This window comes from Fimicolochytrium jonesii (assembly GCF_025526975.1).
Source record: "Fimicolochytrium jonesii strain JEL569 chromosome Unknown EV422scaffold_39, whole genome shotgun sequence".
NCBI lineage: Eukaryota > Fungi > Chytridiomycota > Chytridiomycetes > Spizellomycetales > Powellomycetaceae > Fimicolochytrium > Fimicolochytrium jonesii.
Genome location: NW_026515706.1, coordinates 26,533 through 39,961, shown reverse-complemented (window position 1 = coordinate 39,961; position 13,429 = coordinate 26,533). Strand labels below are relative to the sequence as shown.

At 52.4% G+C, this 13,429-nt stretch overlaps 1 protein-coding gene across 1 annotated transcript; it reads left to right on the top strand.

Annotated features, from left to right (window-relative positions):
- Positions 1-12,847: 12,847 nt before the first annotated feature.
- On the top strand, positions 12,848-13,419 carry EV422DRAFT_501472 (uncharacterized protein; the record flags this gene model as incomplete). Its single annotated transcript, XM_053068194.1, has 2 exons — positions 12,848-12,999; positions 13,059-13,419. Coding segments are annotated over 2 exons (513 nt in total), but the record flags the coding sequence as incomplete, so codon positions are not given.
- Between the last annotated feature and the right edge of the window lie 10 nt (positions 13,420-13,429).

Here is a 13,429-nt window from a genome sequence, read left to right as displayed (position 1 = left end):
TCCGCTTAATCAAGGCGTAGCCCGTCATGCCGACTTACGCAGTGAACCAACACCTACCCCGCCTTACAAAATGCCTGGTGAATTTGTGGATGAGAAGAAGAGGAAAGAGGAACTTTCTGCTACTATTGCAGAATGGAAAGACGCAACCACGCCATATGTGGATGCGCCTGAATCACTTGGACATACCGGAACCGAAAACAACCCCTTCCTGATGGACTCCATTCAGGAAGAATCTATGCCTGTCAAGCAGGAAGAGAAGATGCTCCAATTGGAGGATCAAATAGCCAATCTGACTGGATTTGTTACCTCGCTCTTGAATTCGGGCCGAGCGCCACAACAAGGCGGACCTACCGTCCCCTCCGTGAACCCGCTCGCTCAGTCGCCTGTGGATAGCACTCGCTCTCAGTATGACTAGCCCTATCCAGGCAAACCTGCCATATATGACCTCTGTGTCGCCGGCACCCCATGCGCCTCCTCAGCGCGCTATGGCCTACTCCGTCCCATACGCTTATAAAGCCCCGGAACGGCATCCTTACTTTCAACCTCGTTCTCAAAGCCCTCCTTTCGCTGAAATTCCACACGAAAGTGCATCTGTAAGATCTGTTACTCCCATAACTCCCCCTATGGCCGGCAAATCAGCTTCCAAAGTCTTCATCAACACTACCCTTAGACTCGGCACCTACAACGGCGACCCCAATGTTACCAAGCTTCAAGGGTTCCTTGATCACATCGACGTGATTATGAAGTACGAGATGATTTCGCCTTCCGAATGCGTAGACTTCATGGTCAACGCGCTCACTGGACCAGCTCTCCAGTGGTGGAAAAGCCTCCCTCAAAACGAGCGCTTCTCCATAATTTCCTGGCACGATATTCAAGACGTCTATGGACTGCCCCCGCCACTCGGATTACGCTCCGCAATGTTGAGGCGCTTCATTCCCCGGACTCATCTGCCGCAAGTTCCTCACAGACTGCGCGCTCTGAAGCCCAAGTCAATTAACCATCAAGGTTTAACCGAATTCGTCGCCCAGTTCAACCGTTTGGCTGGACAACTCCCCGGGCTCCCGGAATACGTGCTCTGTGCTGACGTCCTTCAAGCCAGTCCCAAGAATCTTAGTACCCTGATCACTGCTCAGGCTCAGTACAACGATAGACTTAGTCCTTCCCAAGAAGCCGCGATTCGCATAGCCGCGCAGCTCAACGAGAAGACCCCGAGTACGCCTCAGTCGGGCGCATCCGCTGCCCACGTTACTTCCACTCTACCTCAGAAGAAGAAGAACAAATCCAAGACTGGCGGCTCCAGAGGCTCCTCCTCTACCCAATCCTCGTCTTCTGACGCAACCAAGAAGCCTCCCCAGTGCAAATGCTGCCAGAGGGACGGCCACAAGTCGGAAAACTGCTTCACTTACAAAGCTGTCAAGGATATCATGGGCAAGAACATGAAAACCAAGCGGGACACACCCGCTGCGGCCTCCATGGCTTATGCTATGCATGTTCAAGTCCAACCAGCCAACCACGACGTCCGCCTCTTCAAGCGAGCTGATTCACAGCGATTTACAAGGTCCATTTCGGATCCACGGCATCAACGGCGAGCGCTACAGTCTCGCGTTCCTCGACGACGGCTCCGATTTTGCCCGTACCTACTCCATCAAGGACAAGGAGGCATCCACTGTTACCGCAAGGTTTATGATCTTTCATAAGTGGCTCAAGAATCAAACTGGCGTCTCCCTCAAGATCCTACGAACGGATAGGGGAGGAGAATACACTGGCGCGCTCACGTCGTACCTACACGACATTGGGATTACCCATGAGTCTACTGTCGCGTATTCTAGTCAACAAAACGGAAAAGCAGAGCGCCTCAATCGGACGTTGCTGGACCGCGTACGCGCCATCTTCGCGGACACTCACCTTCCCCGCAAGCTCTGGCCGTACATCCTGGAGGCTGTCTCTTACCTGCCCAACCTCTACCCGCATTCAGTTGCATCCTCGGACGCCAGATCGCGCTCCGAATTCCTTACCAGTCGCCGCCCGAGCATCGCGCATCTGCGCAAGCTCGGATGTCTCACGTACACTGTCGTTCCACCCAAGGGCCGGGACAAGATGGCAAGTTGTGCTACCAAGACGTACCTAGTGGGCTATGCTCACCAACAAGGCACCAAAGGTTACTATGTCTGGGATCCAGTTCGCAACACTGTTGCCGTCTCATGTGACGTTTGTTTCGACGAATCTACTGGACTCCCTGAGCACCTTTGGCAAGATCCTGCTCTCCCAGATCTTCTAGAAGATGCTCCTACCTCGCATGAGGAGTTCTCTATCAAACACATCCTTTCTGAACGTCAACGCCGCGGCAAGAACGTCCAAAAGGAATACCTCGTCAAGTGGGTTGGTTTTACTACCCCTACCTGGCAACCACGCTCTGATCTCATTGGGACTCAAGCGTTGGATATCTGGGAGTCTCGTCCGGACGCTTTCAACACCCGAACCATTGAAGCCCTCTCAAACGCCTTCAACGCGCATACCGAAGACACGCCTCAATCTGTCACTATGACCTGGCGACAAGCGATGGCCTTACCTCAATCAGCTGACTTCAAGCTCGCAGCTGATAAAGACTTCCAAGCTCTAGTTGAAAACGAGACTTGGGAGCTCATACCCCGTCCGCGCAATCAGCGCGTTCTCGGTAGTACTTGGGTACTTTGTCAAATCTTCAATCCGGACGGTACTTTCAAGAAATTCAAGGGCCGCGGTGTAGTTCAAGGTTTTCGTCAATCCAAGGGTATTGATTATAACGACACCTACGCTCCAACCCTACCCATGTCAGTTCTTCGCCTTTTCCTCTCCATTGCCGTCTCTCTCGGTATGGAAATCCATCAACTCGATGTCCCCAACGCGTTCTTACGCAGCGATATCGAAGGACCCGTCTATGTTGAACAATTTCAAGGCTACGAAGCTCCGCAGAAACCGCGCGCAGACTGGGTATAACTCCTACGCAAGGCTCCATACGGTCTGAAGCAGTCTCCGCTTCTCTGGTACCATACTCTTTGCGAAACCCTCAGTTCTCTCGGCTTTACCCCGTCAAAGAACTGCCCTTGCGTCTTCTATCGCTACGCGACAACGACGCGCACTCTGGACGCCCTCCAGATGCTCCTTATCTTTGTGGACGATTTCATCGCCTGCTGCTTTCCTGTACACGTCAAACAAGTGAAAGGTGAACTATGTTCTCATTTCAACTGTACGGATCTCGGTCCCATCAAGAACTGCCTAGGTCTGGTCTTCGATTACCAGCTCTCGCCGTCAGGGAACCAACTCAAAATCAGCAATGTTACCTATATCGACGGTTTACTCGAACAATTTGGACAACAACACGCTACCCCGGTCTCTACGCCGTGCGCCGTCTCTGCGCGTACCCGACCAGCCTCCGCAAGCCCCCCTTTTCATGGCAAGCTTCTCTACCAGGAAGCAGTGGTAGCCCTCACATGGGCATCCATTACCCAGCGCTGGGATATTTCAACTGCCGTCGGCTTCGTCGCACGTCAAGTCTCAGCTCCTACTAAGCCGACTGGAATGATGTACTTCGCATCATGCGCTACCTTAAAGGTACCCGCACCTTCGAGCTTACCTACAAGTCCCGTCATTCCGATCAAGCTGGACTTTGCGTCTATACAGACGCATCCTACGCAGACGATGTCAACGACCGCAAATCTACCGCGGGCATCGCCAGCTTCTTCAACGGCCAGCTTATCTACTGGAAAAGCACCAAGCAGAAGTGCGTAGCTCTCAGCTCCATGGAAGCTGAGTACATCGCCGCATCTCTCGGTTACAACGAGGTCATCTGGCTCCGCTCGATCATCGCGGAGGTCTTCGGCAACAAGTACGGCAATATCAAGGAACCCACGCCCCTCCACATCGACAATCAGAGCGCCCGCAAGATTGCCAACTCCACGGCTATTACTCAACGCTCCAAACACATCGACGTACGCTACCACAAGCTACGCGACGGCGTGGCGAAGAAACACATCGTACTCCTCGACACCGCGACGCAGGAACAACTGGCTGATTACTCCACAAAGCCCTTTCCTCCCGAGACACATACGAAATTTATTTAAGCAATTCAAGAAGGACTCATCGCTCGCAATAGACAGTTGGCGACAACTACGTCCGGGTGAGACATACGGAACACCCATACCGGGACGGCTTCTGGGCATTACATACGACTTCGGCACCTTAACCCCCCACCGTGATAGTCGCCGCTGCCCCGGCACCGGGGGCTCCACCGGCTCCGGCTCCGCCTCCACCAGGCGGAACCCCTGGACCACCTCCCCCGCCTCCTCGGTCACCGTCTCCATCATCACTCGAAGACGAATCATCCATGTGCTTTCGCAAGTACTGGAGTCGCTTCATCATCTTGTCTCGCTCCCGTCTCTCGACTGCATCACTGCGGCGCTTCGCCTCTTTTATCTTTTCTTTCGATATGCCGCCTTTTGCCTTATATCGCGACTCCGAGACTGCCTTACATTCAAGGTAGTCTGCCTCTTCCATCAATGCCTCAAACGACCCCTTCTTTCGCTTCGATTGATCTAGTTTCGCCTTCGTAAACGCCAGGTGCTTCGCGATGTTCTCATGGTTATCCTTGCGGTACCTCAACGTCGATACCTCCATTGCCAATCGAAGAGCTTCTCTAACTCGGGCTTTCGACATCGAAGAGTCGCTTGCGGACGCTGCGGACGATGCGCGCGTAGAGCGCATAGTCGGACGTGAGGGTCCCGGAGGAGGTGCAGCTGGAGGGGCTGCGGGCGCTGCCGTCTTACGGGCCGTTTGCTTCTCCTTGCGATCGCCGCTCTTCTTGCCACTCCCGCCGTTCTTGCCTCCGTTCGCCATTGTTTCGCGTATCGTGTGGTAGTCTGGGATACGGTAGTTGAGTATGGGAACGTTGGTCTTACCTCTCTGGGGCAACTGACAGCTGTCTCTTGTTTTATACTCGCGGCGTTTCCCTCTTCTTTCATTTTACTCTTTCATTTCTTTCATTTTTAGTCATAGCTATTCACCCGACGTCCGCCCGCTTTTCGCGTACGGCCGCACCAGTGTACTCATTGTTTGTTTTATCTTTCACTTAGATAGACTCGTGAGTTTGAGTGGGGGTGTTGGAGGTATCATCCTCCCGAGTCCCCGGGTAGGGTTCCCGTAGTTTATTTCCTCACGTGACTCCCCTCCCGCTTACGCCACGCTTCCGCGTACGGGACTTCACTCTTTTCTTCCCTTTCGGACCTCGCGTCCTCTTTACACTTTAGACTTTTCTACACAAGACAATACATACTTCACAGTACAGCATTGCACACTACATAGAGCTTGCTCAGTCATCTGCTTCCTCTGCCGACTACTGCTAAGTGTACCCTTCTTCTGAGAGGTAATGGTAGTCGAATCCGCGAGTCCAATAAGGCGGTGGTGGTCTTGAAGAGAAGATGGATCCAGGTCCTCAATATAGGGGGTCATACAATCCGTACAGCCCGAATCCACGTTCACCTTTAAGAGCCGGACGCCTTGGTTGGCTGGGAAGATTTGAACGGGCATGACATGCGCCATGGAGGTAGCAGCGGGTGCGTCCTTCTTGCTTTTCGCGCTCTTGTCTATAAGGTCCTTGTTATGATCTCGAAGACTGAGGCGGAAGCGAGGTAGAGAAGACAAGGCGAGAGCGATGGGCGACAAGAGATTGTATTGCCGAAACAAGAGACAAGGACTAGAACAAGAGACGAGAAGAACTGGTGTTGATCTGCTGGGGAGGAAGGGAATGGAGGAAGAGGGGGCGGCTATTTATAGATAAACAACCCAGCAGACCAAAGACAGCAACAAGAGGGGACTGAGTGAGCGCCAGGTCTGCTCCCTAGCCTAGAGCGAGCGTAGTAGGCGTAGAGAGCAAGCTCCAGCTGCTGGCTGTGGAGAAGTACTGGGGGGGTTGACAAATGGCCGGAGATTGGCTCACAGATGAGCGGGGTAGAGGAGGAGCGGCGAATGGGGGAGTTACGAAATGAGAGGAGAGAGGGGGAGTGGTATTGACATTGGCAATGATATTGGCATTGACATTGACATTGACATTGGCGTTTGACATTGGCGGCTGTCAGTAGGTAAGATTATGGTATGGGCGCGTCGTCCATAACAGTCCTTCACACGCTTGGAGGTAAAGCAATCCTCAGACTTATGCATCCCAAATGGGCAATTTATGCATTTGGGCTTGTTGGTTGCATCAGAAGATGAGGAGGGGGTAGAGGTGGAGCCTCTTGAGATGTCAGTCTTGGATTTTTCGTTCTTCTTCTTGTGTGGTTGAGCGGAAGTAACGTGGGCAGCGGATGCGCCCAACTGAGGCATACTCGGGGTTTTCTTGTTGATCTGCACGGCTATACGGATAGCGGCTTGTTGAGAAAGATGAAGATTATCGTCGTATTGCTCCTGGGCTGTGACCAAGGTACTCAGATTCTTGGGTAGAGCTTGAAGGAAATCGGCACAGAGCACGTATTCCGGGAGCCCAGGGAGTTGTCCAGCCAAAAGGTTGAACTGGACGATGGATTTGGTTAAACCGTGATGGTTAATAGACTTGAGCTTCAATGCGCACAGTCTGTTAGGAACTTGCGGCAAATGAGTGCGGGGAATGAAGCGCCTTAACATTGCGGAGCGTAATTCCAGTCAAGGAGGCAGTCCATAGACGTCTTGAATATCGTGCCAGGAAATAATGGAAGAGCAGCTGTTTTTGGGAAGGCTTTTCCACCACTGGATAGCAGATCCAGTGAGCGCGGTGACAACAAAGTCTAAGCATTTGGAAGGCGAAATCGTCTGATACTTCATAACCACATCGACGTGATCAATGAACACTTGTAGCTTGGCAACGTTGGTTTCACCATTGTAGGTGCCAAGTTTACTGAGTGTACTGTTAACAAAGACCTTGGATGGTGATTTGCCGGCCGTAGGGGACGTTACGGGAGTCACTGGTCTCAGAGGTTCACTTTCCTGAGGAATCTCAACGAAAGCAGGGACTTGAGAAGATGTTTGAATGTATGGCTGCCGTTCCGGAGCTTGATAAGTGTATGGGACGGTGTAAGCCGCAGCACGCTGAGGAGGCACATGGGGTGCCGGTGATAACAAAGTCACATATGACAGATTAGCTGGGATAGGTCTAGCCAAGTAATTAGAACAAGTGCTGAATACTGGCGATTCATAGAGGGGACGGTAGGTCCGCCTTGTTGAGGCGCTCGGTCCTGATCATCTGTGTCTGCAACATGCCGGATCACCTGGATCAATTGCAGTTTTTTCTTCCTTGTAGTCTAGTTTCTGAGAGCGTAATGCCTCATGATGGTACAGAAGTTGTGCGGTGCACGAGGGCACTCCAGAAAACAGCGTTCCAAAATCTGGAATGACTTTACAAGATGTGCTGTAACTCAGCCAGTTCAAAACTTTTTTGAGATATCCTTGCTGATTCTAATAGCCCTGCCAGTTCTGCTGAATCCCTGCGCCAACGGCGCTCACGCGTTGTAGTATTGCGCTTCGAATTGCGCATGAAATATTTTGACGCCGATTATACGCCTAGAATCTTCGACGAGCAAATGAAATCACCTATATATGACAACGTCAAAATACCGTCAAAACTTCCGACAACAAATCGACACACTCACGTTCCCAACACTCCGACAATTACCAAGGACAACCACCTGTACCGAAACCTTCTTCACAACGACGTTTTGTCCTCAGATTCGACTGACATGCGAAAAATGTAGGCGTAGGAGAGGATCTCACACATGAAAGCACCCCCGACCCGACCCTCAACCAACCAGAAGCTCCCACGACGCCCGAAACGCTGAAGAAATCAACTGCGAAACAAGGAAACCAATTTCCGGTGGCCGTATACGCCGAACGTTGCAGAAAACCCCGAGAAAAGATTAGCGATAAGACTGTATCAGCGCCAAAAGTGCAAATGGAAAAAGGAAAAACTATGTAGACCGCCGCAGGAAAAGAGAAAAAGATCCCGACGTAGCTAAATCCTCTAGAGACGATTAGTAGAGAGTTTGGACTTCGACAAAATCCCGTAGCCTAGAAAAATCCATATAAAAACCCGCCTGTTTTCCCCAGACCTTTGTACGATGCGCAGAACACAGATCCCAATCAACAACAGAGCTTTCTACTTCTCTACTCCCGACGACTGCTTTCAGTTTCAGATAGACTTTCAAGGCGCGTTCATAGACCCGGAGAGCTTAGACAAGACGACCCCGAGTGTCGCGACTTGTACTTTGCTGACGTCGCCGAGGACTTGATAGTTCAGGAATCTCGTAAGAGGAGCTGAGAGTGAGACTGGATAACCCCGTTGTTTTGTTTTCTAGTCCTCCCCGCAGATATTCCCGATTTCGTATTTCGTACCCGTACCCGTAATTCCCGACCCCGTATTAGAGGAAGGACTCCTTTCAAAGCACCTGGATATTAAGGTGGCAAGACGACGCTCTCGCCTGAGATCTCTTCTTGTGCTATTGAGAGACCGGCAGCTTATTTTTTCCGACACTCAACCGTAACCCCGTATTCGACAGACCCTCGCTTCTGCCGGCCACCACCACAGCGTTGCCCTTGCCTGTCCAGCGCTCTGCGTCGAAAAAGGGCAGCTCCATTTTTTGTGAAGCTGAAAACGGCGACGACGCGTAGATAGTGTCAGTTGCTGTCAAATTAGGGGTGCCCTTGAGGTGGCAGGCCATCCTCATCACAGTGGTAGATGACATGCTTTTCTGTATCACCTGACAACCGGGGGGAGAGCCTCGTTGTCGGAGTCATTCCTGTCCTCGGAGAATGAGCCGGGAGGGTCCTCGTCTCCTCCCTCCTCAATCTGCTGGTTGCTCTGGGTACTAGCATCACCCCGGCTGTGCTGTTGCTCGTCGGGCGAGCTCTTGGTTCCTTTGTCGTCACTGGGGTTCATCCAAAGGTTTGCAGCTCGTGAGGGGTTGATTGCGAAAGTGCCGGTTTGCACTCGGACAGGGCTGCTGTCCTGGCTCCGGTTGCGTCTGTAATTGGGTCATCGTGCTGCTGAGGCTTGTGGGACCGTTACGGGGTGGTGCTACCTGGTAATGTTACTAGGTATTGTTGCCAATAGCTACCGTTATCTATTCCGTCTTCTCAAAGAATCCTGCCTATTCACTCGCTGGCGGGCCCCGCCCGCCTCCTTCCCTTAGTAAGAATTTCCGCAAAAGCGCAGGGTGGAGCAACTTTGGGAGAAGCGACGCATACAGACATTTGCGGAGTGTCATGCTTGGGCTTCCACCAATATTCCTTATTCGTTCCCAATGCCCTTGGCTCGCTCTTGCACCGGTGCTCAGCTCTGCGCTCACATACGATTTGCGCCCATCCTCTTGGTCCCTTCAGCCTTCTCAAATGCGGCGAGCTCCGCCTGATGTGCGAGTCAGCTCAGCCTGCCAAGCTTACCATCGCGAAAAGTTTTGGAAACCCCCTAAGTCTCCATAAGTAACAGTTTATGCCTACATCCGTCAAGAGAATGCGAAAACGATTAGCGTCACTCAGATCAATACGCACGACAACGTTGCGGATATATTTACCAAATCCCTAGATGAAAACAAACACTGGAAGTTTGTTCACGCTCTAGGATTGCGACGAACAGCTGATGTTGCTTGATAACAACGAGGACGCTGAAAAGCCGATGTTGCCCGATACGAAGATGCGCTCTTTTCCTACTCCCAGGATCCATTTTTTCCTCACGGAGGTTTTTACACCTGGGAGAGGTTTTTACCGAGGCATCCACAACTACAACGGCGAAGCGACAACACATCCCATGCCGGTCGACCTCCCGCAAGCGGCGGTCGTGCTCAGCACTGGAAGCGTCGAGATCAGTGATTGTAAAGTTGATGGCGTAACGAATCGCGAGGCCGGCTCCTACTCCGATCTGGACTCAAGCGATCGTGACTTGAAGAGCAAATCGCGAGTCCGGCTCCTACTCCGATCTAGACTCAAGCGATTGCGGAAGTTGAGAGCGGAACGTTCCATGGGATCATGCAGAGCGACTGCGACGGCGACTGCGGACTGAATTCGATCTGCAGTCTGAGAGGGAGTGTTGTAAACAACCAGTTTCAGCCACAGCTTCCTTTTTATAGTTGCCGTACCCCTTTTCTTCTCTGCAGATAGAGAGCTGGTTGTGTGTGTGCAGACCGTCCGATCGAATGTCTATAAAACAAGTGGTGTGTGTGAAGGGGAATAAAGTAACGAGTTCCACAACAACCCCACGTCCTTTACACGCGTGTAAAGGACAATCCTCACTCTACTCTTCCTCACCTCATCATGGCCCCCCATTACATACCAAACCTCCTTCCCAACCCCCTTCCTTCCCAACGCAATTGTGGGCAGTAAGCATCCCCGTTTTCACCTTCAACCGCTACCAGGTAACAACCGCAATTCCTCCCCGCTCTCCGCAATCATTACCACAGCACTGACGCGAGTTCTTTGACACACAGGCATCACGGCAATCACCTGCAACACCTGTCTCGGCACAGCACAGCCAACATGTCATCACACCAGGCGCTCCACGGGCACCTGTGGTGTGGCATCTTTACTGGAGCAACCACGCCACGGCGGAAGAGGAGGAAGGTTGCTCCGGTTACCCCGCGATTGCCCATACGTCTGCCAGCCACACCATGGCAACCCCCACGATTCGAGCTCCCGCCCTCTGTCCATCGCCACTTGCCCCAAGCAATTGCAGACATGGTTGGCGAGAGCTCCAGCGATGAAGACGGGCAACAGCAGCAGCAGCGAGGGCTTTCACCCGTGGACAGGGGTCTGCAGCGTCCGTTGAACCTCCCCGCGCCCATCCCTTTCCGTTTTCCCAGCACACCGGGTGGACCCCTGTTGTATGAACCCCCGCCACCACCACCCGCTCAACGACCCCGGCAGACACATGCATGCACCAAGGTTTCGCTTCACCGAATCCATAATCAAAATCAAATTCAAAGGGAGCGCCTGACAACATTCATCGGCAATGTTCACGTCCTTGCGCGCCACACCACCTTCTTTCTCAAGTACTATCTTGGTGAGTTTTTGAGGTACACTGTATGTTTCCCATAATATTTCCCATAACAATGTCCTGACTACTACGTCCGCCCGCCACAGCTGATCATCCTCTACACGATTTCCCGGACATCACCGACAAGCACATCAGTGTGATGTTTGAGCTGCTCAACAATCCAGGCTACAATGGCAATCCGGTCATTGTGCAAGGGTTGCGTCCACGGGTTCAAGACTACTGTGATGTTCACGGATTCGCCCCCATCCGCATGCAAAATTGCCAACAGACCGCAGCAAACACGGCTAAGAGCATCCTCACAAACCTCAAAGTTAAGGTACAAGAGCATTTCATGCAAATGTTTCTGCACTACATCAACGAAAGGATTGGTTTGAAGCAAGTCGTACTGCATCTCCGCAGAGCCAGAGCCAACCGAGCGCAGCGGAGACAGTATTATCAGCGGGTCCGTCAATTTACAAAATTTGCGACGTTTGAAGAGTTTCCAACCGAAGAAGAGTTTGCGCGCCTCACACGACTTGAGCGGACCGTCCTCGACGAGCTATGGGCTCTGTTTCCTCCCCACGATGAGCCGCTTGCGTACAGCCTTGCGGTGGACGCAATGCCATATTTAGGTGAGTTAGTATATTTCCGGCCCCCCCCCCGCTTCCTCTTTTGTCTAATCATGGTCCGCACCTGCCTCGCCTCATCACAGGCGCCTATTGTGAGCTCTCACGGCTCTATGAGCGCCGTGGAATGCGCCTGTTTTCCGCTATCCCGCTGCGCAAATCTCGAATCCAGTCATCTGTTTGGATCGACACGCTGATCCTAGGCACTCATATCCTGGGCTTGAGCCGAAGTTGCATGGGGAAATTCACCGATGAACGCAAGCGGGAGCTGTGGGGGCAGTTTATCAACGTGAATGTATGTCTCTATCCCTCTGCGCTTATTTCACTCACCTCACCTCGCTGAATGATGGATTGCAGGACAAGGTCTTCAAGGATCGAAAGAAGCTTGGTCTCAAATTTGATGGGTCAATCAGCACAAACGGGTATTCCGCTACCATCCACTTCAAGAAGCCAGGGCTCAAGTATGGGCATCAGGCCCGGAAGCGCAGCAAGGCCCAAATGCAGGAAGAAGTCAAGCAGCTGTATTTTGAGCACCACATTGCGGAACTACGGGAGGCTCCAAACATCGTCTGCATTGATCCGGGCAAGCGTGACCTCCTATTCTGTGGAGACAACAAGAAGGAGCGGCCATTTCGGTAAGTTTCAGTTGATTACTACTGCCCTGCTGTCCCCGCTACCCCCCCCCCCCCCCCGTCTCCGCCCGCCAGCCTCCCGTCTCCGCCCGCCAGCCCCCCGTCTCCGTCTCCATCTCCGTCTCCATCTCCGTCTCCGTCTCCATCCCCGTCTCCGCCCCCCAGCCCCCCGTCTCCGCCCCCCAGCCCCCCGTCGCCGCTGCCGCTCCCACCGCCCCTATCCCCACCATCCCCATTGCGGCGACATTCCGTTGCAGCGTCCTCACAATGCACCACCCCATATCAGATACACATCCAATCAACGGGCGGTCGAGAAAAAGTCTCGGTACTTTCGAAGAGACATGACAGAGCGGAAGATCAATGCCGGCGTTGCTGAGATGGAATCACATATTCCGTCGCACAAGAGCATGAACATCGAGGCGTTCTCAGCGTTCATTGTGGATCACTTACATGCGGGTATGATGTTCTACTTCTTTGATTTTCAAATTTGGTCATACATGGGCTGACATCCATATCCCAGATCCCGCCCTGGATGAGTTTTACCAGGTGAGATTCACGTAGCTCGCAGATTCAAGGCGTTCTCACTGCGGCAAAAGTCTGAGAGCAAGCTCATCAAAAACATGCGACGCCTGTATGGAAAGCATTTTTCGGTCATCTTGGGTGATTGGAGCGATGCTGGGAAAACGATGCGCTTTCAGGAGTCATCAAAGACCAAGGGGTGAGTGACCATCATTGTTTTTTATGTACTATAATATGCTAATTCATCATGGAAATCAGATTCCGCACACTCTTTGCAAGAAACAGCATCCCATGCTACTTGCTAGATGAGTATCGAACGCCCTCCGTGTGCCCAGACTCCCATGGCCGTGTGAAGAAAAACATCCGACGTCGGCTATCTTCTCGGCCATGGCAAGCTAGAAAGGGAAGAATGGAATTTGTCCATGGATTGGTGGGTTGCCCGAACCCCGAATGTATCAACCAAGACTGGACGCCATTTGAGATTCCTGGAAGACGACCACTACGGATGAAAGTGCACAATCGGGACGTCCTAAGCACCAAGAATTTCCTCTCGATTGTGCGTTCGGTGGTGTTTGGCGATGGCCGCAGACCAGACGCATTCTCCCGTAACCGTAGGTAGTGTAGATTTC